Consider the following 26,772-nt stretch of genomic DNA (forward strand, 5'->3'; position numbering starts at 1 on the left):
ATAGATATACTGCTGCCAGCCTGGCAACTCTATCTCCAGATTTGGCAAGTTTTCAGGCCCTAGTGATAGTTTTCATCTCAACATAGCCTCGCCACAACAACAAAGTTAATGCGTTGACTCCCAATCATCTCTATAGATCATGCAGATTTGTCAAATTTGCTTTTTAAAAAAGAGATATCTTGATAATCCCAGTGTAGCACCCTTCTCCCACAAATCATGCTGTTCATATATTCATATGTAATCAACAGCATTGGCGTAGGCAACATAGGCAAATTACCCAGTATTGGGGCTCACACAGTAGGATAAAAAAAATAATTTGTTAGCCTGCTGACTTTGCTAATTAGTGCTACACATAAATAACAGCTGTTGCTGAGGAGGGATGGCATTTATTTTAAAGGTATTTGGTCATAATCCAAAATTGTACTTAATAATTCAAAATTTGGCATTAAATGAAAAGTTAGAGATCACTAAAATTGTTACAATTCATCTATTCTGGGCACATGTTTGTACCAAATTTGAAGAAAAAATAGTTGAGATATTTCCCTCAAAGTCACAAATGTGAACCTCATGGTGGCACTAGATTAAAAAAGGGGATCACCAAACGCCATTAGGATTTATCATCAGGGGATCATGAATGTTCGTGCAAAATTTAATAAAAACACATCCAATAATACTTCAGTTTGGATCAAAGCTGGGCACCCACCTACCACCTACTGTACCACCTACCACCTGTACTACATACACTGCACCCCTCCTCTTGTCACTCCTCCCCACAATGATCCACTCACATGCACCTGCAGGTAAATAAAAACTTCACAAGAGACGCTATCAGTTCTGCTCAAAAGCTGTAGTGGGGACTCCAGGGATTCACACAACCAAGCCTCTGTGCTCCTTCTCCTTCCCGACACAGACTTACAGAAGCAGGTAGCTATGCACGTCTCACTTTTTTTTTTACTGCAAAAACAGCAGACCCAAGCTGAGCAGAACAAAGCTTACACTGTGAGTGAAGATAAGAGTTTTTGTCACAGTTAATATGGATGAAATATTCAGGACAGCAGTGCTACAAGCCAGCTTGTTGTTGCTGAGAATTACAGCTCTTGCAGGCTTTGTAACACTATTCATAGTAGTTGTAATCCAGCGTGACTGGGTCTGCTTTTATTTTCATGCCATGTTTTTTTGAAGGCAAATACTATATATGTAGCAGTAATGCAAGATTTCTTTTTTTCTGACTGATAAAATGGAACACATAACAACAGTGTGTGAGTAAACTACAACTACTGCTCTTAATTTCCATATTTTATAACCTTTGCCCAAGAGTCACTTTCCCACCAGCTCCAATAGGACAGTGTAACTAGGGTAACAGGATAACATAATGTCCTACTGGAGGACTATGTTATCATTCATCTGTAGAGAGCAGCACATCAAACTGTAAATTCTGGACGTGTAATCAGATTAACTGCCATGAATATGGGTTGTTTCCATGTGTCTAGAGGTGCAGGTGTTATGACCTTCTCTCACTCCCACAGTAAGGCTAAGAGAAGCATGTCAGGGTCATGTGACACATAATTGCACATTCAACTGTTATTTCCTTTATAATGTTAATATGTCACAATCAAGATTTTGGATTATAAACATAAAGTGCTATAACTATGATGCCTGATCTACACCCCTTATGTATAAAACATACATATTTAGTCTAATTTAGACTCTTTATTTTGTTTTTATATCCTATGTCTTTGGCTCAGGATGCGTTTGGTGTGTACTTTGGGTCTTGTTTTGGCCCTACTGCATGTCTCCACCTCTCTGCTGCTCGGAGCCTTCAACATCAAGTCTTTTGGGGACACGAAATCCTCCAACACGACTCTGATGAACATCATCAGCACGGTCTGAAAAGCCACTGTTTTACACTTTACAACTTTCCCTCTTTATTTATATCTCATCACCCATTTACAAATAAGAACATAGTATGTTTTGAAGGCTGCTAATTTGAATACCACAAGGTTTCATTTGCATTGTTCAATATGTCTGTCATTACCATGCAAAATCGCACAGCATTTTGTTTGGCCTTCCTTTCTATTGTAATGTGGTAGCAGCACAATAGAAATATAGCTATACCATTGAATTGAGTTGGAATACTGTCTCGTTTAGAGGGATTTGGAAATTACAGGGCTTCTCCACATATTTAATCTGGGTTTGCCCAATGACCCCGATGACATCACTGTGACATCCGCAGGGTTATTTTTACAGACTCTATCAAGCTCTTTCAGAGCCATAGAAAACATTATAGAGCTGTTTTCACAAGCTGAGTAGTACTCCTCATAATCACAACTGGCCTTCATTGGTAAAACTGGTGGAGTGCCCCTTTACGCCCCAAAAACAATAATATGCTAATAATACTTTGACTATGCAGTTATACTGGAAAACAGCATCCACACAACTATACTTTAAAAAAAACTTCACTAGAAAGTGCCAAGTAGTATAAAAAGTACATTTATGCCATTTGAATGTGATTTTTGTGTTATTGCATCCATTGTAGATTGTCCACCGCTATGACATCATTCTGATCCAGGAGGTCAGAGACAGTGACCTCTCAGCAACCAAAAGACTCATGGAGCATGTCAACAAGTTAGGATGACATATATATATACTGACATATACTGACATTATTCAAGAAGTTTGTAGAGACGTGGAAAGCTCATAAAGTCACATTATCATATAAGGTAAATACAGTGAAGCTCTATCTATGTGTGTTGTGTGTGTGTGTGTGTGTGTGTGTGTGTGTGTGTGTGTGTGTGTGTGTGTGTGTGTGTGTGTGTGTGTGTGTGTGTGTGTGTGTGTGTATGTGTGTGTTTTCCCAGAGGTTCTCCCAAGTACAAGTACAATCACATCGTCAGTGAGCCTCTGGGTCGGAGCACCTACAGAGAGAGATATCTCTTCCTCTACAGGTACACAACTCACTTAGTAGAAACCCACTGTTCATGAAGAGTGAATTGAAACAGAAATGTTTTTGCTTTAAGTTGAGTTCTGCCCAGTGTCTTTTTATCTGACTTTATTATGAGCAAGAGCAGGAAACCAAACCAACCAAAAGTTCAGATTTATTGAGGTCACATGCCATGACACAAAATGTACTGTTACATTTGGTCAGATTTTTTGTCACCAAATTGCATTATTAGGTGCAAAATGCTTGCAAATTTGAATGCACTTTGTTCACAGAATATGGTTTGTTGTATACTTTTGTGTCAAAAATACTACTTTACTTTACTAATTATGCTTTTAAATCATAAAATGCACAAAATGCATTGTGTTTAGGGTTTATTAGTATTAAAGCAAATTTATGTTAATTATAACTTTTCTTGCCATAAAATTCATACCTACAGTATGTGACACCAACCCTCTAGTGGCCACATGAGGGCATTGGACTAATATACTTCCATTCATCGAATGTGATACAAATGACTTTTAGAAAATGCACAAGTAATTCTGTGAATGGCTGAGTCTGAGATATGGACCTCTGTCACTTAAAAAACCTCTTCAAAAGTAGGGAATAAGCATGCAGCAAGAATTACAGTAACTTCATCGTAATGAGGAACTCCTTACTTTTAAAAGAAAACGAGCACATCAGCACAGTGAAACAGATATTGTTAAAGAGTATTTTCTCTCTCCAGGGAGCAGGCAGTGTCTGTGGCTAAAAACTACACCTATGATGATGGCTCTGAGTCCTCTGGATCTGACACCTTCAACAGAGAGCCCTTTGTTGTCATGTTCTCCTCCAAAAATACTGGTAGGCTATGGAAGAGTTTGACAAGCACACAGAGTACTTTTACACCATTAGACACAATTGGTGTAGATTTTTATAACACCCTTTAAAAATGACACTATTAAGATTTATGTCATAGGATTGTTAATGCTCTCCCTCCAACTTACATAAGGTTATTACACATTGGCTCAACTTGACTCTCCTTCTTCAGACATCCCTCTCTTCATCTCTCTCTCTCTCTTGTATTTTAGCTGTGAAGAACTTTGTTCTGATCCCCCAGCACACCTCTCCAAGCGCTGCTGTGGTGGAATTGAAAGAGCTCTATAAAGTGGTGCTTGATGTCCGCAACCGCTGGAAAACCAATGTGAATACTCACTTCAACACACACACACACACACACACACAAACACACACACACACACACACACACACACACACACACACACACACACACACACACACACACACACACACACACACACACACACACACACACACACACACACACACACACACACACAAACACAGCTATGGTTCAGTGGAGCACAAGGTGGAGTTTGAGATAGGAGTTGACAGTGATTGAACCTTCACACTCTCCCTACAGGACATTGTACTGCTGGGCGACTTCAACGCAGGCTGCAGTTATGTTTCAGGCTCTGACTGGCAGAAAATCCCCATCTACACTGACCAGAGTTTCCACTGGCTGATCCCTGATGACGCAGACACCACAGTGTCACACACTAACTGCCCTTACGACAGGTACACAAACACACACTGATGTATTGTGCACATTTCCATGGCCATTATTTTATTCTGGGACTCTACTGGAACATCTTTGCATGGTTTAGAGTTCAGAAAACTCCTGGTTTATTGAAAACTGACCTTTTATACAGTTCCTCAGTTCAGGCTCTGTCTGAAACAGGCTGTTTTAGCTCCTGTCTCTTTATAGGACTCCTCCCACTCTGGAAGTAGTAGTATTTTACTTCTTTTTGTCCTTCTTTACTTGAAACGCATTTGTACATGTTCAAATGGAAATCTGAGAATGGCCAACACTACAGAACAGAGGGTCGTTTGTGGGCATGTGAGAACAATTTGACGTAAGTTTGAGGAAGCAGAGGTAACTTTGTAAATGAAGCTTTCAGAGCAGGCTGAAATCTGGGTTTCTGACATTCATGGAGTATTTAAGTTTGAGTATATACACTAAGATATACAACATTATTAGAAAATCACCAAAAGTATGAATTCTACCCTTCTTCCTGTGCGTGCAGGATTGTGGTGACTACTGACATGATGAGGGGAGTGGTACCTGGCAGTGCTGAGGTCTACAACTACATGACGGACTTGAAGCTCAGCCACCCTCTGGTAATCGTTATCTACCATACAATTCATTTTAACTGCAAGGTACGATATCTTATTTTTGCTTGACCTCCAGTATTTGATGTTGTCACCTTGCAGCAGTGATGTAGAGGTATACTCAGGGCGTGGTAAGTGCAACCTGACGGCACTGTTGGGTGTGGTTACAAGAGCATCAAACTGAACAAAACAGCATCTTTGAAATGTTGCTTTTCAGCTTGGTGTGAAGTTACTCTTCAGGAACCATACCAATGGTCATTCATGATTTTTAAAACATTTTTAAGCAAGCAAAATTTAATCCTTCGCAAGTTAAGTCTTCTATTTGAAAAAAGGTATGCTTTGGTAAATGAACAATAATGATGTGATAGTTTTCCATGATTTGTAGTTAAGGCAATGGGCTAAGCAAAACCACCAGTATACTTTATATAGTCCTGTAGTGATGTTGGAGCAAATATATATTCTGTTGATCTGTTAAGGTTTTACAGTGCATGACTAAAACATATTGTACAAGGAAAATACCTATTATTAACTATGCCAGAAAGAAACAATGTTTTTTTTTTTCTCTCTCTCTCTCTCTCTCTCAGGCACTGGCTGTTAGTGACCATTACCCTGTGGATGTGACACTCATGTAATCTTCTCAGAAGCCTCCAGGCTGAATCTGACAATGATTACGGTGTGAATTATAAGACCAAAATAAAACATCTGCCAAATTATATCATGCGCATTGTTTAAATGTAAACATAAAAAAACAGTAAGGAACAAGGACTCATGGTCTATACAGCTGGGTGTTACAACTACAAGGGACGTTCATGGGTAATTTAACTGCTACGACTGTATAAGCTGCCTGCCCATTTAGGTTAAAGGGCATCAAGTCTAAGAAGTAATTTACATTGACAATAATGTAAATTTAATACTCACGCAGTTAGGAATGTCATTAATTTTGCAGGTATTTATACACCTGACATACTATCAAGAAGTAAAGAACAATGACAGTTTGACACTAAAATTCACATTTAATCACAACAAAAAATACACTGAGCAACTGAATGCACCCATTTATTTTATTTTAGAAACAGTCAGAAAAAGAGAATATACGCAAATCTGTTAAGAAGATGACAAAAGGCTTTGCTCACAGTAGGCTGTTCAAATGCACTCAAGCTTACTTTCATTAGTTGTTATGGCTTATTAAGGTACAGTAAGGCTAGGCACTTTAATGGTGAGGCTTTGTTGTTTCTGTCACCGACCAAAATATGGCTGTCCAATCAAAGCGTAGAAGCCATAATAAGGCATGGCACACCTGTCACCTGTATGAATTTTCTCACATGTTGAGGTGGTGTGTGTGGGGCTGTAGTAAGAGTGATACTAGGCATTTAAAGAGTGTGGGGAGTGTCTTTTTTTTTTTTTTTTTTTTTTTAAATACCGTACTATGTTATGCTAACTAGCTGTACACCGCAACACACAATGCTGCTCCAGGGGAGGATTCTCATGTTTATACTAAATCTTTTAGAATAATATCAACGCGCATATCTTAAGCCTATGCCAACTTAATTTCAAATCATTTACTTCTCTGTAACACTAAATACTGATGCCTTCATTGGCAGAGATCAATATTATAGGGTTAGCCATAGCTGCTTTTTGAGTGATAAATCTGCCTGTTACCATGATAAACTGCATTATTTACTGTGTGAGAACTGAAAGCTTGAGAAACGAGGACAGCAACAAGGCGAACATTCTACTGAAATGATTTATTCTTCTCAGAATAAAAGAAAAGTTTGAACATTTCTTGGTGTTACTTATCAACTTAAGATCCTGGAAAGTAAGATAGGAAAATATTTTTTGTCACTGAATCATTGCTGTCGATCTTGGATGTATTATCCCCAAGCTAGTTTCGTCACATAAGGTTATTAAAAATGATGGCAGGTGTGTTTTCAACTATTCACAAAGTCTAACATGTGTAGGTCATTTTATACGTTTGCCTGTCTCCTCTAGCCCTTTCTCTTTTTAAGCATCTCCAGATATACACGAAGCGATTTCTGAATGGAGTCTTTGGTGATGAAGCTGACAAAGTTTTGGATGTCAGCCTCTCTGTTGGACGTTAGCTTGTCGATGGTTGGCTTCCTCATCATGGACTTGGTGATCTGTCTGGCGTGGTCTGTAAAAGTCAACAGATGAACAGTTACCTAACCAATTCCAACAGTGGAGTCCAGGGACCTCCAGTGGCCTCAATAAATCCCCATACACAATTTAGAGTATCTCGGTTATATATACCTGGAATGGCCAGCCACTTGGTCATGGTTTGTGTGGCTGTGGTCAAGACCTGGTCTTCTGGTACCAGTTTGTCTACCAGGCCTATCTTCAGGGCCTCTGAAGAGTTGTAGAGCAGTCCAAGCTCCAGGGCCAACTCTGTGGTCCTGTGGCCCACTGTATTAACCATGGTGTCCTTAAACCTGCAGACAGTGCAAGTGTTCAATCAAGTGACACAACAAGTGAAATGGTAACTAATACTATCATCATGTACTTCACAGCCACAACTGCCATGGGGGTTGACATTCTCTTAATTCCTTACCAAAAAGGTGCCACGATGCCAAGCTGCGTCTCATTAAGGCCGATGCTGTAACGCGGGTTGTCCGCCATTATCCTGTAGTCACATGTCAGAGACATCAGACATCCACCGGCAGGACTGGAACCCTGTGAAGGAAGCAACAAACGACCGAGTCTCTTGTTTGTTCTAATCGAAATGTTGGTGCTACAGATGGAAATGTAAAAACTTGTTTCATACGTACGTTGATTGCAGCTATAGTGATCATGTTGGAGCTGTAGAGTTTCAGCCACATCTCTTGAACGGCTCTCCAGAATTCTCCACAGCTCTCTGGACTCTTCCCGTACATCTCCATGATGTCCAGCCCGGCCGAGAACACCTTGGGTTGGCTCTGATCCCAAACACATACAAGTGTATTGAAAAATGTTTCACAGACTCCAGCAGTAACCGCAAACAATGAGGTTCTACTGTACCGAGGTGATGATGAGGCCTCGGCAGCTCTTATCCATCTCCAGTTTCTCCAAGTTAATGCACAACTCTGTTAGGAAATCTAAACTTAGGCTGTTGACCGGTGGACTCTGCAGGCGCATCACTGCGACACCTACAGAGAGACAGAGAGGCTGATCATTTACCTTAATTCACTGAAAAGAAGTGACATTTTAGAGACTATTTCTGATATTCCAAATCCAAACATAGTCCATTTATAATCATTTTAGGCCAATGACAGTTTTCAAATTTAAGAGACTGTCTTTCCTTCATTGTTAAATTAAAACTCCTCTATATTGACCTGATGTCTTCATAAATGTAGTATAATGTCCCTTTCTGCAGCAATAGATAAAAAATATGAGGAAGTTTATGGATGGTAGTTTGACATCAATCAGGAAGAATCATGATGAGTATAACATTGGAATTAGGGCTGTGAAAATGAACATTTTACAATTTACTGTGTGCTGCTGTAGTAGGCTACAAATAAATCCACCCTCCTCAGGGTTTTTTTAACCTCCCTTTGTTTTTTTGTGCTGGCTACAACCTCAGCTATTTAAATAGTATAGCTGGACAGCTTTAAAGTACACTTTAAAACTTATAACCTCAGACACCATCAAGACTACAAAGCTGTCATGTGTACTTACCTGCACTCTGGTCAAAATCCACCTTTATTTTAGGTGAGGTGGAGTTGTTCCTCATCTGAGTGACACACACTCTGCCATGACTGCTGCAGGGGGACAGCTGGGAAAGAAGAGCTGCATACGCAGATACACACACATAGTTTGTATTAGTGTCTTTAAAAAATGAGTACATATCCACTTTCAAGATATTTAACCCGTCATATCTACACAGATGACTCTTGCTGCTAAAATGTTATCTTTTTACAACTATTAATCAGACGAGAGCTATATATAAATACAACTAGTCATTTCTCCAGTAGTAATTAATATGTGACAACAATTTAGGATTTGAAATTCTTTTAAATAATTGCTTTACGAATGTTTTAAAAGGAAGGGGAAGGTCTTCAATGCACTTGCTAGATCTTAAAGGTAGGGATGGGTCATAAAATCAAATAATGGAATAATCGTTGGCGAGGAAAAACTTCAACCTTTGTGCTGTGGTCCTGTTTTGTTTTTTTAATTGAAAAACTGTAATCAAGAGTTCAGCTTTGTCGTCTAGCATGAAGGGTTCATTAACAGTTACTGGAGCGCAATTTTCAATTTCAGCCACTAGGAGGAGCTCTAAGTTTTTGTAAACCATGTCCACTTTGAAGTAGAACCTGATAAAAAAGTGAATCCTGCCCCAGCTAGTTTGGCTCAGTAATAAGTTAAGTTAGCATTTCTCCTCCTTTGATAATGTTAAAAGTAAAGCTAAATTTGTTATCAGCTTCCTGACTCTTTTAAAAAAAAAAGACTAGAGACTAAGAGAGAGCATGTGAGAGAGGGGGGGCGTGAATGAAGAGAGGGAGCGGCAGTAGCGAGAACAAAGCAGTGAATCAGAGAAATAAAATGTTATTTTTGGACAGATTAAAGCACAAATAAATATGGCTACACCTCTACACAACCCTGCTGGACGGTGCCACATTTCGTGATTTGGTGTGAATGCAGCCTTACATGCAAGATAGTTGTATGAATGGTACTAAAACAATTGACTTTGTTGGCAGAGGGAATGAATGAACTGGAGTTGCGGTTTGTCTTTCTGTGTGGGGGCATGTAACGCCGCCCTGACGTCATTAGTGTAAATTCTTTGGATAGAGCATGCTCGCTGTTAATGATACTTACTGCTTTCTGGAGGACCCAACGCTCCCAGAGAGAGTTTAGATCAGAGCAACTTTACTCCAATAATTTTTGAACAGACTTTGACCACACTGCCAAGACAATTTTTGTCTTTCACAGACAAACCGCCAAATCAGCAAACACAAGAAAAAGTTAACAGGCTCTCAATGTATGACAGGTACACAGTACACAAGATGGGTTTCGACACGTTAAAAGAGTTCAACTTCCGCAATAAGTGGGTTCTCTGCTGACCCTTTTTAACGATTGCCTTGGCATTTATATCTAATCTGAGACGGGAGTCAATTATAGTGCCGAGATATTTGTAAGTATCCACTTTATCAACATCTTCACCATGAATAACACTAGCCATAGGATTGGTCTTGTTTTTTCTAAAGTCCACCAAGAGTTCCTTGGTTTTAGAGACATTTAGATCAAGGAAACTGTCATCACACCACTTAACAAAATCAAGAAGAGCGCAGCCATGGTCCGACTCCGCTCCCTGGAGGAGTGATAAAAGAGCAGTGTCATCTGAGAATTTTACAAGAAAGCTACTTTTTTTACAAGCCCTGCAGCTGTCAGTGTAAAGAATAAAGAGCAGTGGTGAGAGAACACAACCCTGCGGGGAACCTGTGTTTGAAAGCAGTATGTTTGACCTGTCACCATTAACTAAAATCTGTTGTGGTCTGTTTGTTAAAAAGTTTAAGATCAGAGATAGGAGCTAGTGGGGTAGGTTAAAATAAGAAGCCAGCCTCTCGATCAGTGATGTGAGGTTGCAGCTTATTAAAAGCTGAAGAGAAATCGACAAATAAAAGTCTGACATGAGCTTTGGGTTTTTCCAGGTGTTTCAAAGCTTTGTCCAGAATAAAAAGTTTGGCATCTTCTATTCCCTTATTTGTTTGGTAGGCAAACTGAAGCGGTTCAAGTTTGCCCTCCAAAAGGGAGAGCACCTCCTCTAAAATTTTCTCAAAATTTTTCATTACGAGGGAAGTGAGTGCTACTGGTCTAAATTCATTCAAATCACTAGGATTTTTAGTCTTGGGAATAGGAATTAAAATAGAAGATTTCCACACAGTGGGCAGCTGACAGCTGTCAACACACATTTGAAAAAGTTTGGTGAAAATCACACTAAGTTGGTCAGCACAGTGGTGCAGAGTACGACCACAAATTTCCTTTTCTTCAATAAAATATTGACCTGGTCCTGAGATATTGATATTTCTTTGTGGGGTACCAAGGAGTCCCTGAGCTTGGAGACCTCTGAACAGAAGTCATATTTTTCAAACCTTGAAAAGAATAGATTAAAAGTATTAAGCAGATCCCCCTCCTCAATCAAATTACTGCCAACAAAACTAAACGTAGAAGAATTATGGGTGCAGAATTAGCCAGCAGCACACCACCAGGGTTAAAAACGACCCACTGTGACCTTTGTCCCAGTTTCAGTAGAGACACTACAGCTAGCAGTTAGCAGTTAGCTGCCGACTAGCCTGCAAATGCTCAGAAATACCGTTGAAACGAAGGTGAATAAACACGCATATAACCAATTCACCTCTTTGCAAAACACCATCGGTTAATGCACATATAGACAAACCTGATAAAGCACTCTTATTCCTCACTGCTGCTCTCAATGCCATCTTGTCTTGCTCTGCTTGTGATGACCGACGACTATTTCCGCGATGGGATGACGTCAGCACGGAGGCAGGCCCACAGACTGACATAAGGAGTTTATTACAATGGTGACATTATAACTAGTTATTCTCTTGATGAATGCTATTAAAGTACTTGTTTTGTTCTTAATTTTGTGCTTAGTACAACACTTAGGGTTTTTTTTTTACTCCACCACATTTATCTGACAGTTACAGTTATTGTTTTCTTGTAGATTTAAAGACACATTGCCCCTTTACACTTTTCAGGTAGCTTCAAATGTTGTCCAAAATTATATATAATTTATGGAAGCCCATTTCCGCCACTGTGATGAAAAAAAAGATCCTGTAAGTCATTATAATGAGAAACTATCTCAAAATAATGACTTCTCAAAATAATGAGAAACTATCTCATAATAATGAGAAACTATCTCATAATAATGACTTAGTATCTCAAAATAATGACTTATAAATAATGACTCGCCCCCGAGCTGTTGTGCTCGTACCACAGAGGCACTGTGGAGAGAGTTAACGCTGCGGACACACCGAACAGCGGCGAAACAGCGTCCTGCCATTCGCCGCGAGTTTATACAGATTGCATGGCAACTCGCCGCAGGACGCTGTTTCGCCACTCTCCGGTGTGGCCGCAGCTTAAGATTCAAAATTGACTTTTTTTTTAGTGAGTTTTATCTGAAGATGTTGTATTGTAAAAGTGAAATCCAAATTTCATGACTGTCTAGTTATATTTTTTCAAACTGGGACAACAGCACATATGTTTGTGTTTTTATGTCTTTATTAACACAACCAACTACTGTTATTTCTATCAATAAAAAAATATTATATTTTGTAAGAGACTTTTCATATGAAAAGTAATTACATAGGTTAGATTGTTAATAGTGGTGCATTACTGTTTATTCTACTACATATATATATATTTTTTTTTTACATTTTTTGTTTTTTTGGAGAGGGTGTTTCTCTTTTATTTTGTGAAATATTAGACAATTATTATGGAAGCCCATTTCCGCCAATGTGATGAAAAAATAAAGATCCTGTAAGTCATTATAATGAGAAACTATCTCAAAATAATGACTTAGTATCTCATAATAATGAGAAACTATCTCATAATAATGACTTAGTATCTCATAATAATGAGAAACTATCTCATAATAATGAGAAACTATCTCATAATAATGACTTAGTATCTCATAATAATGAGATAGTATCTCATAATAATGACTTAGTATCTCATAATAATGACTTACTATCTCATAATAATGAGAAACTATCTCATAATAATGTATTATAATACATAGTACAATAATTTTATTGTATACTTTTTGATACTTTTTAATCATAATAAACCTACTTAAGGATCTGAAAATTATTCATCACTGCCCATTACTATTTACTATTATTACAATATACAATACTGTATATTAAAGAACTACAACAATGAAACACCAAGTCCATCTTACCAAATCCATGTTACCATCATAGACTGCATTATTTACTGTGTGAGAACTGAAAGCTTGAGAAACGAGGACAGCAACAAGGCGAACATTCTACTGAAATGATTTATTCTTCTCAAAATAAGAGAAAAGTTTGAACATTTCTTGGTGTTACTTATCAACTTAAGTTCCTAGAAAGTAAGATAGAAAAATGTTTTTTTGTCATTGAATCATTGCTGTAGATCTTGGATGTATTATCCCCAAGCTAGTTTCGTCACATAAGGTTATTAAAAGTGATGGCAGGTGTGTTTTCAACTATTCACAAAGTCTAACATGTGTAGGTCATTTTATACGTTTGCCTGTCTCCTCTAGCCCTTTCTCTTTTTAATCATCTCCAGATATACACGAAGCGATTTCTGAATGGAGTCTTTGGTGATGAAGCTGACAAGGTTTTGGATGTCAGCCTCTCTGTTGGACCTTAGCTTGTCGATGGTTGGCTTCCTCATCATGGACTTGGTGATCTGTCTGGCGTGGTCTGTAAAAGTCAACAGATGAACAGTTACCTAACCAATTCCAACAGTGGAGTCCAGGGACCTCCAGTGGCCTCAATAACTCCAGATACACTTCAGGCAATTTAGAGTATCTCGGTTATATATACCTGGAATGGCCAGCCACTTGGTCATGGTTTGTGTGGCTGTGGTCAAGACCTGGTCTTCTGGTACCAGTTTGTCTACCAGGCCTATCTTCAGGGCTTCTGAAGGGTTGTAGAGCAGTCCAAGCTCCAGGGCCATCTCTGTGGTCCTGTGGCCCACTGTATTAACCATGGTGTCCTTAAACCTGCAGACAGTGCAAGTGTTCAATCAAGTGACACAACAGGTGAAATGGTAACTAATACTATCATCATGTACTTCACAGCCACAACTGCCATGGGGGTTGACATTCTCTTAATTCCTTACCAAAAAGGTGCCACGATGCCAAGCTGCGTCTCATTAAGGCCGATGCTGTAACACGGGTTGTCCGCCATTATCCTGTAGTCACATGTCAGAGACATCAGACATCCCCCGGCAGGACAGGAACCCTGTGAAGGAAGCAACAAACGACCAAGTCTCTTGTTTGTTCTAATCGAAATGTTGGTGCTACAGATGGAAATGTAAAAACTTGTTTCATACATACGTTGATTGCAGCTATAGTGATCATGTTGGAGCTGTAGAGTTTCAGCCACATCTCTTGAACGGCTCTCAAGAATTCTCCACAGCTCTCTGGACTCTTCCCGTACATCTCCATGATGTCCAGCCCGGCTGAGAACACCTTGGGTTGGCTCTGATCCCAAACACATACAAGTGTATTGAAAAATGTTTCCCAGACTCCAGCAGTAACCGCAAATAATGAGGTTCTACTATACCGAGGTGATGATGAGGCCTCGGCAGCTCTTATCCATCTCCAGTTTCTCCAAGTTAATGCAAAACTCTGTTAGGAAATCTAAACTTAGGCTGTTGACCGGTGGACTCTGCAGGCGCATCACTGCGACACCTACAGAGAGACAGAGAGGCTGATCATTTACCTTAATTCACTGAAAAGAAGTGCCATTTTAGAGACTATTTCTGATATTTCAAAATCCAAACATACTCCATTTATAATCATTTTAGGCCAATGACAGTTTTCAAATTTAAGAGACTGTCGTTCCTTCATTGTAAAATCAAAACTCCTCTATATTGACCTTATGTCTTCATAAATGTAGTATAATGTCCCTTTCTGCAGCAATAGGTCCATCAGTAAGAGCAAGTATCATGTCAGATCATGATATTAAACTCCCATGAATAAAACTCAATATTTCCTCCAATATTGCAGTAATAATTATGCCGCCTTTTTTTCATAGGTAGACTTTTATTTCATAAAATATGAGGAAGTTTATGGATGGTAGTTTGACATCGATCAGGAAGAATCATGATGAGTATAACATGTTGTTGAAATTAGGGCTGTGAAAATGAACATTTTACAATTTACTGTGTGCTGCTGTAGTAGGCTACAAATAAATCCACCCTCCTCAGGGTTTTTTTAACCTCCCTTTGTTTTTTTGTGCTGGCTACAACCTCAGCTATTTAAATAGTATAGCTGGACAGCTTTAAAGTACACTTTAAAACTTATAACCTCAGACACCATCAAGACTACAAAGCTGTCATGTGTACTTACCTGCACTCTGGTCAAAATCCACCTTTATTTTGGGTGAGGTGGAGTTGTTCCTCCTCTGAGTGACACACACTCTGCCATGACTGCTGCAGGGGGACAGCTGGGAAAGAAGAGCTGCATACGCAGATACACACACATAGTTTGTATTAGTGTCTTTAAAAAATGAGTACATATCCACTTTCAAGATTTTTAATCCGTCATATCTACACCTCTTTGCAATACACCATCGGTGAATGCATATAGACAAACCTGATAAAGCACTCTTATTCCTCACTGCTGCTCTCAATGCCATATTGTCTTGCTCTGCTTGTGATGACCATAGACTGTACAATATATAAAGGTGAAGACCGACGACTATTTTCGCGATGGGATGACGTCAGCACGGAGGCAGGCCCACAGACTGACATATGGTGACATTATAACTAGTTATTCTCTTGATGAATGCTATTAAAGTACTTGTTTTGTGTTTAATTTTGTGCTTAGTACAACACTTTGGTTTTTTTTTTTACTCCACCACATTTATCTGACAGCTACAGTTATTGTTTTCGTGTAGATGTAAAGACAAATGGCCCCTTTACACTTTTCAGGTAACTTCAACAATTAATGTTGTCCAAAATGATTTATAATTTATGGAAGTCCATTTCCGCCACTATGATGAAAAAAAAAAGATCCTGTAAGTCATTATAATGAGAAACTATCTCAAAATAATGACTTAGTATCTCATAATAATGAGAAACTATCTCATAATAACGAGAAACTATCTCATAATAATGACTTAGTATCTCATAGTGATGACTTAGTATCTCATAATAATGACTTAGTATCTCAAAATAATGACTTATAAATAATGACTCGCCCCCGAGCTGTTGTGCTCGTACCACAGAGGCAATGTGGAGAGAGTTAAAGCTGCGGACACACCGAACAGCGGCGAAACAGCGTCCTGCCATTCGCCGCGAGTTTATACAGATTGCATGGCAACTCGCCGCTGTTTCGCCACTCTCCGGTGTGGCCGCAGCTTAAGGTTCAAAACTGACTTTTTTTTAGCGAGTTTTATCTGAAGATGTTGTATTGTAAAAGTGAAATCCAAATTTCATGACTGTCTAGTTATATTTTTTAAACTGAGACAACAGCACATATGTTTGTGTTTTTATATTATATTTTGTAAGAGACTTTTCATATAAAAAGTAATTACATAGGTTAGATTGTTAATAGTGGTGCATTACTGTTTATTCTACTACATATATTTAAGGAATTTTTTATTTTTTTTTGGAGAGGGTGTTTCTCTTTTATTTTGTGAAATATTAGACAATTATTATGGAAGCCCATTTCCGCCACTGTGATGAAAAAATAAAGATCCTGTAAGTCATTATAATGAGAAACTATCTCAAAATAATGACTTAGTATCTCATAATAATCAGATATTATCTCATAATAATGACTTAGTATCTCATAATAATAAGATACTATCTCATAACAATAAGATACTATCTCATAATAATGACTTAGTATCTCATAATAATAAGATACTATCTCATAATAATGACTTAGTATCTCATAATAATAAGATACTATCTCATAATAATAAGATACTATCTCATAATAATAAGATACTATCTCATAATAATGACTTAGTATCTCATAATAATGAGATACTATCTCATAATAATGTATTATAATACATAGTACAATAATTTATTGTATACTTTTTGATACTTTTTAATCATAGTAAACCTACTTAAGGATCTGAAAATTATCCATCACTGCCCATTACTATTTACTGTTTTTACAATATACTATACTGTATATTAAAGAACTACAACAATGAAACACCAAGTCCATCTTACCAAATTGCTTTGATGCATTTGGTACTGAAGCAGCATGTTGGGGGAGTCCATCATGCAGAAAAAGGGGTGTCCAAAACTGAAATCATATAAGATGGGATAAAACACCAAGTCTGACTTTTTAACATGAATTCTTTACTAATTCCAGAGGTTTTCTTTCTTTTTCTTTTTTTTAATTACAAGCATTCAAATGAAAGATAAGGAAATTGATGCACAGGTTATGCAAATTGTCACTAGCCATAAAAGCCATAGCAAAGTCCATAACCTTGTGTTTGGAAATCACATCATGTTTCAGGAATGACAAGTAAGCACACATCTGAATCATTGTGGGAGTCTAACATAAATGTCTCATTATGAAAAAAGAAATGAGCTAGCTGAAAATTCATTTTGTAGGAATTTGTGATTAACTTGTCTGTTGGGGAACTTCTCTGACTTTAAAATGGCAGGATGTAAAACATGACAATTTTTCACAGACAGGTATAGATGAGGAGAGAGAGACAGAGAGATAAAGTGAAAGAGAGAGATTTCATACAGTAGGTGTGTACTGTAAGCTACGGCCAAAGCACAAGTGAGTGTCTGCGGAGACGCACCGGGGACCGATGCTCCTCTAAATCAGTGAGTATTTTATTTTACCTTAAGTTAAAGTACACATGTTTTTATTTGTGCATAAGTATATTTTTGCATCTGTAAAGACTAATGTACAGGTCTGAGTACTGTTTGCTTTTGTGGTTGGAGACGATAACAATAAGGATGAAATTTTTATTTGAATTGTTAACAATGATGATGATGGCTTTAGTGATGGAAAATAAGAACTAAGTTAGTTACGTGGAAAGGTTTGAAACCATTGAGGAATTGACTTCAAATGTATATGGACATAGCAGCTTCAATGCAGTTTCTTGATGTCAATACAGGTTGATTTTCAGGGGTTGAATAGCAGTTATATGGTTGACAGTCATAAATAATAGCATTAAGTGTTCAATGAAACAATTTGCATCAGTAATGGGATTTTTTCTGTTTCAATGTACAAATCTTTTTTGCATGTGTGCTTGCATGTGCGTTGATTCATATATGTAAAGGATATATTGCATGCATTTATGTCTAAAAGCATCTTCAGCTACAGCTTTTTAATTTTGTTGTTCAGGTGTCTGTACAATGACAATAAAAGTCTATCTATCCATCTATCTATCTTGTGTGTGGCATATCTTGTAATATAGTTTTGTTTTCTTTTGTTCTGTCTCTCAAACCCTTTTCCACCCTCACCATCGTGTTCAGTTTAGCTGTGATCGAACCCTATAGGAAATCCATCAGTGTGCGTCACCTCTGCGCCCTGTAACCCGGGGGACACACACTTCTCCCCCGCTGCTTTCTCCACTGTTACTTTTTTTCCCCCAACCTCCACCCCGTGTCATCATGGATTTAACGGAGCTGGGAGACCTGGGCAGTGGCTGTGAAGATGAAAACTGTGGCATAGCATCAGGCTATCTGGAGGACTGCTTGAACAATGAGTGCCAATGGGAGGAACCTATGTTTGGATTCATTGAGTTGGGTGGGTAAAAAAACAAAAATGATAGGAAAAAAATTAATGTATGACCATGTTGTGTAAATGGAAATTAAATGGATATTTAAAGCTGCACCAAGATTTTTGCAAATAAAATAAACTACACAATAATATATATAAATAAATAAATAATTGGTCAATGAAAGGTTTTTATATATATATATATTTATATACATATTAATATATATAATATCATAAATAATTAAACTTCCTTAAAAATGCTAAATTCTCAATAAAACACCATATTAACTAGTGAGGCATCATCTTAGATTATAACTTTTTTATATTAAATAAAGGTAATGGAGTACAATTGTTGTAAATATTAAATTCAATTTGGGGAATCATGTAAATCTGGAACAATTTCAATTGTTTTTAAATGAAGTAATAATTTGTACACATAAATACACTGTAGATAGATCAAATATTTTATCTTTTGTGGTTACATCATTTGACATTTTCAGGAGCATTTAGTCATTTCAAATGACATAAAACGAAAACAAAATGTACATTTTAGCAAACCTGATGCTGCTTTTAAAATTATTTTTCAAGATATTTCTGAATTGCTCATCTTGACAACCCTTACTTGTCACTGACCCAAATCCTACTGTCATATCTGTACATAAATATGAAACTAACACTAGCTCGATGTTTTCTAGTAACTCTCAGGAATGCTAATTTCCCAAAATGCCAAAATATTCCTTTAGCTGTGCTAGTATTTATGAGTGCATGGTGCAATATTACTGATATCTGTGATCTAACCTTCCAAACTTGCCATTTTTTGTTTTCCTATCTTGGCTGACATATACATACAAAGTGGTTCTAAACAACATATCAATGCTGTCATTTTCTAGTGTGCGTGACTGTCATTTACATTCCACTGATGCTCCTCGGCCTTTTGGGAAATATACTAACAATTCTGGTGGTTTGGCTCCGTCCACACATGAGAAGCTCTACCTACCTCTACCTGAGCAGCATGGCTGTGAGTGATCTGTTGATACTCCTGCTGCTGCCTCTGGATCTGTATAAGGTACACCTTTTTTTTAATGCATGCATTTTGTCGTGGTATACAATATGATTCGACCCTCATACTGTGTATCTGATGTTTTGCTCTGCCTCAAGGTGCAGTTAAAGAAGAGGGTGGGCATGATGCATTTGCTTCCTGTTGAGAATAGCAGTATGTTCCAGTAGTGGTTTAAACAAGCCCTCGCTGCCTTTCCCTCAGGGTGGTCTCTGCTGCCAAATTAAGTTTTGCTCTATTACACTCAATGGTCATGTCATACCCAGAGTGTTCTTACGTCCTTCTTCTGATATTTCCTCTTCACAATGGCATGGAAAATACATGATATTTCAGTTAGAGTGAAAATATAGGTAACACTGTATAATACAGGCCATGTTTTACAGTGGAAATTTGTTGAAGGATTCAGGTAATAATAAATAATGTTCTAGTTTCGACTGGTATTTAAAAGTAGGTCCAGTGGAAGGAAATAAGATCATGGTGAGGGAGTAAAAAATAGTTTTTTTAGAAGAATGGAGTAAGGATTTTCATAAATACAGTACTAGGTAAAAAAAAAATAGAATTTGGAGAAAAAAATGATATTCAGCAGACCCAGTAAAGTGACAAAAGACTCAGATGGAGGCGTTATTGAAGAACATACTTCACTTTAATTTAATGGCCACTTGACCAGAGTTAGTGGAAGTTGTTATCAGTACAGCATGGAAAAATCTCTCAATGCACACATAGACATATAGACAGACATATTACACAATAAATAACGATTACAGTAATATTATATACATTACCTAGATACTTAGCTTGGTTACTTAAATGAGCAAGACAGAGATTATAGAGTAATGGTTTATTGTTATTTAAAAACTCTACCTTTCTCTTTTAACATTACAAGAGAAATAACCCTCCTCCTACCTGTTTACCATCAAAGACTAATGTTAACACCTGGTTACTATGTAAATATTTACATGTTTGATTATTTACCTTACTTCTCCCGTTATGTTGTTTGACTCTTTATTTAGTTATGTAAATAAAAATAAAGTAGTCCTCCAAAAGTGTGTGTGTGTGTGTGTGTGGGGGGGGGGGGGGGTCTAGATGCTATGCAAACGTTTACCTACAGCTAATATTTGAGCAGGATGTATTTTACATATTTTTTACTATAAATTTCTTTCTTTGTTTGTTATATTATTTAGGACTACTTCATCTTGTGTAAATAGTTTTACTTTTATTCTATTGTAATCTGTAACCTACGGAGCCCGTAAAGGATCATGCAATATCTTTTTAATGTTGACAGAATCGAGCGCACGTTTTATTAACTCGTTCGCATGATTTAATAAAACGTGAGCACATTTAATTAACTCGTGCTAACGTTTTATTAACTCGTGTGCACGTTTTATTAATTTGTGTGCACGTTATTAACTCGTTTGCACGTTTTATTAACTCGTGTGCACGTTTAATTAAATTGTGGCCACAATATAGCTATAACGTGGGCACGAAATACTCATTCGTGGCCACGAAATAGGTATAACGTGCGTATGAAATACTAATTAATGATATTAATATCATTCCTGGACAGCTGGGTAAGCAAATCGAGCGCACCTTCTCTAGAACCTGCAATAGCCTACGTCCGGACCAAATTCTGTTCACAGTTTCAGCTTGAAATGATCTTAAAAAGTGCCTTTCCCCCTGATCATCTCCTTTGAAAGTAGCATCATGTGTGTCAGACTCTCAGCTGAGGGAACACATAGGTTATATGAACCGTAGTGTTTAATGATGCTCAACACCGGACGAAGCCGTGCAGTTACAGTAGCGCTCACTGTATGTATCACGTTGCCAAGGGAACCTATAGCCTATCAGTGATCAGAATCTAGTTTGTATTGATTTGCAGGTTGTTGTTGCTCTGACTGAACTACTGAATGTGTCTGTAGTGTTCTCTGGACATTTGTCCTTCAATAAAATCACAGAAGATTAAAAGTTCACTATATTATTGACCAGTCTGACGAAATGTGCTATAAGTCCTTTAAACCATTATGTTAACACTTTGACGATGTTTTATGCTTGGTCCTGATTTGCTGAAGTCCGTTTTACACTGCTATATTACAGCTAATAGAACCCTGATTAGATTATATCTGATCAATAAAAATCATTCCACTTTGATCTGCCAAAGACTAAAGTGATTTCATAGGACATTGTCTGAGCATAATGTTTAAATCAGCTGCATCAAGTTTGAAGTTTCAGAGCTCTACAATGTGCAGCTGTCACCAGAAATACTGGAGGCATTGAGAATGCACCGAGCACCCAGGAATGATATTAATATTAATATTATTAATTAGTATTTCGTGCACACGTTATACCTATCTCGTGGCGACGAATTAGTATTTTGTGCGCACGTTATAGCTATATTGTGGCCACAATTGCATTTTTTTTTTTACCATGATCCTTTACTGGCTCCGTTGTAACCCAACAAAACTGCTGTCAATTTAAGAGGTGTATGTTAGCATAGAAACCTAGTTGCAAATATGCTAATATTTACAGCTTATATTTGAGCAGAACATATTTTTTAAAATTGTAAATTCCTTTCTTTTTTATATTTTTAGGACTACTTCATTTTGTGTATATTTTTGACTGGTGTGCACCACAACATAAAGGCAAATTCCTTGTATGTGCACACTTACTTGGTAACTAACCTGATTCTGATTATGAAATAAACACAAATGTCTTCATTTGGGCTTGAGATGCAGTTCTTCCTGTAGCTATGTCAGAACACAGCATAGGTACTGTAAAGAACCGCTGCACTCCTCATGACAGCCGTGTATTCATGTGTCATGAAGTGGAAATGGTCTGAGGTAAAAAATAATTGTCCTGTCTTCATCTCTGCTAGCTCTGGAGGCCCACACCCTGGCCCTTAGGAGACCTTGCCTGCAAGCTGACCATGTTCTTATCAGAGTGCTGCACCTTCTGCACCATCCTCCACATCACCTTCCTCTCCCTGGAGAGGTACCTGGCGGTCTGCTGGCCAATCACGGCCAAGACGCTGGTGACACGGCGCAGAACCAGAACTCTTATTGGCTGCCTCTGGCTGGGTGCGGCTGTCAGTGCAGCACCGGTATTGATCATGGTTGGAGTGGAGGAAGTTGGGGGAGAGGAGAGAGCACTCAGCACATGGAGGGAGGATGGAAGGTGGACAGGCAGGGAAGGAGAACAGGGAGGATTTATAACAGGTGGAGGGAAAGGCGGAAGTGGACATGTAATGGACGGAGGAATGAAGTTGGATGAATACGAGACAAAGGGATGGGGTGAAAGAGTTGAGGAGTTGAAGTGGGTTGGAGAGAGAGAGGAAAGAAAACTGGAAATAGGAGAAATAGATGAGAGGAAACAAAGAGATGAAGAGATGAAAGATGAAAAACAAGAAGAAAGAGAGGAAAAGATGGAAGTTGATGGAAATCCACTGAAAGAAGACGAGGGAGGAGGAAGGGAAGAGTCTGACAAGAGGGAGTGTCGCTGCACACATTACGCCGTCTCCTCCGGCCTGTTGTCGGCCATGATGATCGTCTCCAACTTGTACTTCTTGATACCACTCTGCATCCTGGGACTGGTCTACAGCCTGATTGGAAGGACGCTGTGGCTCCGTCCGCAGAGCAGCCGTAGAGACCAGAGTCACCGACACACTGTCAAAATGCTGGGTGAGAAAAACACACCAGCCAACACACACTTTATAAGTGTTAATTACTATTTCCCAAAGCGTGATGTTTTCAAATGTCTTGATTTTTTCTCAACCGTCCATAACCCATAGAGAGAAAGAGAGAGAGAGGGATAGATAGATAGATATGGTTACTGTCATAAAAGAAGATTTTTTTTTTTTTTAAATGACTTAAGACAATTGATCGATTATCAAAATAGTTGGCAACTAATCAATTAATTGACTAGTCATTGCAGCTGTATTTTGTAGACTCATAGTCCCAGAGTCCTTTTGATGTCAGTGAAGTACTTGGTGACTTCTTAATCACAGTATCTGTGCTTGAGCCTCCGTTTTGACTTCTGTTCAACCGTGAAACTTTTTTCCTCCTGGGTTCAAATTGATCTGGTCTGGTTTTACTGTTTATAAAGCATACGGTTTAAATGATCACCCAATTCTGTGTTAGACCTTTTTAGTCAACTTCATTCTAACTTATCAGAAGTTTTACACTTATTTTTGGAAATTATGGTCAACAGGCCTAATTTAAAGGAACTATACCTCATTTTTAACGTTAACAGTTAACGCCTGTTGTGTTCCAGGGCAAAAATGTAACCGAGGGCAACAGGATGGTTAATTGTGGAAGAAACATTGATTCTAATGTCCTCCTCCTGTGTCTCTCTGTCTCTTCATGTCCCTCAGGAGTGATTGTCTTGGCGTTTGTCCTGTGCTGGTTGCCCTTTCACGTCGGACGGACTATATTCTCTCTATCTCTGGGCAGTGGTACTGAAAGACAGGAAACATACATGGACACAAACTCACACGAAGACATTAACACGCTCTCTGATGTCATACACAACGTCACTAAAGCCATTAGCCACTCAGACGACCAACTCAAGACCCTCTCCACGACTGGACAGATGAAAGCAGATGCTCAGACAGAGAGAGATGACACATTCTGTGACATTTGTGTGAAGACCCAATTAAAACTGAGCGCACACACTGATGTAGACACACAGTTGGCAGACACAGAAGCTGAAACACACACTGATGTGGGCGCAGACAAACACTTCTTTTCTCATGTTATATCACACACCAGAGGGCAACACATAGACACAAGCACACACTCTCATCCAAGCACTGAAACAGACACAAATACAACTACACACATGGAGACACACAATGATCTAACACGTGTTAATACGCAATTATCAGAGAATAGAAACACAAAGACAAGCACACACAATCACACACCTACCACTGCAGACACAAGCACGTATGATGTAACCCCGACAGACCTGTACAACGACACACACTCCAACGATACGTACACACACGCTGACGCACACTTGTTTTTGTACTACCTGTCTCAGTATTTCAACCTGGTGTCCTCTGTCCTCTTCTGCCTCAGTGCTGCCGTCAACCCTTTACTGTACAACCTGATGTCTGCTAGATATAGACACGCTGTACACAGCCTCATACACACACACTCCCAAACACCGCCTCACCGCCTGCGCACACTCACGACACAGCACTCCACGACCACTCTGTAAGGCCACAGATGGACTTGACTCTAAATAATTGATGCCATGACATGTCCGCACAGACACATGCAAAAAAAGGGGAAACAATCAAGAAAACAGTTAATGCCTTAATATCTTAACATATTTTCTTTGGTAAATACCTGTAAAATCAATCAATCAATCGATGTCTTTATTGTCATTGCACAGCAGTACAATGAAATTGTGTGTCCCCAGCAGTTGATAACACATAAAAACAGCAACAGACAATATACATAAAAAGAACATACAATGAAGCACATTAAGGCACTATGATTTAAAAAAAAGAGAATAAAAAATGGCAGTAATAAATATAAATTCAGTAATAAATCTAGGAATATATGGTTGCAGACTTAATTGCACATGCCTGCACAGTCGAGGTACATACACTGTATACACTATTGCACAGTTAATACGTTTATAGTTTAAAGGAGTTTATGTCCTGTTTGGTTCAATGACAGCCTGCTATAGTTCTCTCAAAGTTGGGAACACAGGTCTATATATTTGAGGAGGTCACACAGTACGGTCTAAGCCAACCACATTCACCACAGACATCAGATTAGAGACAAACATCTGAGCAGCTGAAATGTAACATGTATTTTATAATATAAGATAGTACAATTTTAATTAATTAGCTTGTACCACACTATGGAAAACTGAACTGTGTGGAATAATGTAACTAACCTAATCAGTATTTTGGATGAATAAATATGACCATATCAGCATATTTACAGTTTGAATAGCCAGCCACACTAAGGCAACTTCTGTTATGATATTATGTTACAAACACCTAACAAAACACAATACCAACACCATGATTCAGCTCTGCTTATCACATTGTACATTGTATTCTCTAACTGGTCAGATATTTGATAAAATGTACCTTCAGGCTGATTCCAAGCAGCAGAAGTCAATGGACATGACCATCACCACTTGAGGTGTACACAGGAAGTGAAAAGAAGAAACGATGTAATTGGAGCACTTAGTGCTGGAACACATATGGTCAACACACTCTAATCAGGCAACATAAGTGAAAACACCTGTGTGGATTGACTATTGACTGGTTATGTAGGAGCTTTAAAGAGTATGACATATAGATACTGTGTTTGCAAAAATAACTGATGTAAGAAGAAAATATTTAGAAATATGAACACCTATTGGTTGTTGACGACAGCCGGTCTATTAACAGATAATTTGGGGCTAATAACTATATAATAAATGATATAACCACATAAATGGCTGTTTTGAATTTGGTGGTAGGGCTACCATGTTATTTGTATTTGGGTCATAGACTATTTATTTTGTTATTATAGCTCAGTGAAAATCTATATGTCTTAGTGTTTTTAACCCTAACCCTAACCCTAACCCTAACCCTAACTAAATTTGAGTGTTTGTATATGTATATATATTTTAATATAATATATTAAATATATTATATTGTTATGGTAAGAGTGTCTTGCTCAAATTATGTGCACACACAGGCACACACACAATACGTACCTGTTCTTCCATGTCTTACTTTCATCTATATTTATATTCTTTGTTTCTCTGTAAACCAGATCACATCAGACTTGACTTGAATTAGCCGGAACACAGTGGAGCACGACAAAAGTATATGGATTTATGGTAGTGTGTAATGTATATGTGTACGTAAGTAAAGTTTCAATACGGTAACAGTGTTCTGTTCAAATTATGTGCTCACACACACACACACACACACACACACACACACACACACACACACACACACACACACACACACACACACACACACACACACACACACACACACACACACACACACACACACACTGAATAGGGCTATCATTATGGTTCGTGTAGTTTCATATAGGCTGATGTGTTTTGATGTAATCTGTATTACATTTCATGTCCTGATGTGTCATATACTGATATAAATTTCTTTATAAGAGGTTATATTGCCTCTGCCACAGA

The 26,772-nt window shown here is 38.2% G+C and overlaps 4 protein-coding genes across 4 annotated transcripts; 2 read left to right on the top strand and 2 right to left on the bottom strand.

Moving 5' to 3' along the window:
- The first annotated feature begins 913 nt into the window (after nt 1-913).
- Nucleotides 914-5,742, top strand: dnase1 (deoxyribonuclease I). Its single transcript, XM_062439248.1, has 9 exons — nt 914-924; nt 1,746-1,884; nt 2,537-2,625; nt 2,859-2,945; nt 3,666-3,781; nt 4,009-4,121; nt 4,362-4,516; nt 5,026-5,119; nt 5,695-5,742. The coding sequence occupies exons 2-9, from the start codon at nt 1,747-1,749 to the stop codon at nt 5,740-5,742; spliced, it is 840 nt and encodes a 279-aa protein (XP_062295232.1). The 5' UTR covers nt 914-924; nt 1,746.
- Nucleotides 5,743-6,735: 993 nt separating this feature from the next.
- On the bottom strand, nt 6,736-11,582 carry eci1 (enoyl-CoA delta isomerase 1). The gene is made up of 7 exons (XM_062439033.1): nt 11,496-11,582; nt 8,780-8,890; nt 8,123-8,250; nt 7,894-8,040; nt 7,677-7,798; nt 7,379-7,557; nt 6,736-7,262 (listed from the first exon to the last, which is right to left on the bottom strand). Exons 1-7 carry the CDS (start codon nt 11,536-11,538, stop codon nt 7,096-7,098), a joined length of 897 nt encoding a protein of 298 aa, XP_062295017.1. The 5' UTR covers nt 11,539-11,582; the 3' UTR covers nt 6,736-7,095.
- A 1,454-nt stretch (nt 11,583-13,036) lies between these two features.
- Nucleotides 13,037-15,494, bottom strand: LOC133999742 (enoyl-CoA delta isomerase 1, mitochondrial-like). The gene is made up of 7 exons (XM_062439034.1): nt 15,432-15,494; nt 15,186-15,296; nt 14,398-14,525; nt 14,169-14,315; nt 13,952-14,073; nt 13,654-13,832; nt 13,037-13,530 (listed from the first exon to the last, which is right to left on the bottom strand). The coding sequence occupies exons 1-7, from the start codon at nt 15,472-15,474 to the stop codon at nt 13,364-13,366; spliced, it is 897 nt and encodes a 298-aa protein (XP_062295018.1). The 5' UTR covers nt 15,475-15,494; the 3' UTR covers nt 13,037-13,363.
- A 2,939-nt stretch (nt 15,495-18,433) lies between these two features.
- On the top strand, nt 18,434-24,813 carry LOC134000045 (growth hormone secretagogue receptor type 1-like). The gene is made up of 5 exons (XM_062439353.1): nt 18,434-18,569; nt 19,433-19,608; nt 22,469-23,270; nt 23,963-24,052; nt 24,614-24,813. Exons 1-5 carry the CDS (start codon nt 18,434-18,436, stop codon nt 24,811-24,813), a joined length of 1,404 nt encoding a protein of 467 aa, XP_062295337.1.
- The last annotated feature ends 1,959 nt before the right edge of the window (nt 24,814-26,772 follow it).

Source organism: Scomber scombrus, chromosome 18 (genome assembly GCF_963691925.1).
Source record: "Scomber scombrus chromosome 18, fScoSco1.1, whole genome shotgun sequence".
Lineage (NCBI taxonomy): Eukaryota > Metazoa > Chordata > Actinopteri > Scombriformes > Scombridae > Scomber > Scomber scombrus.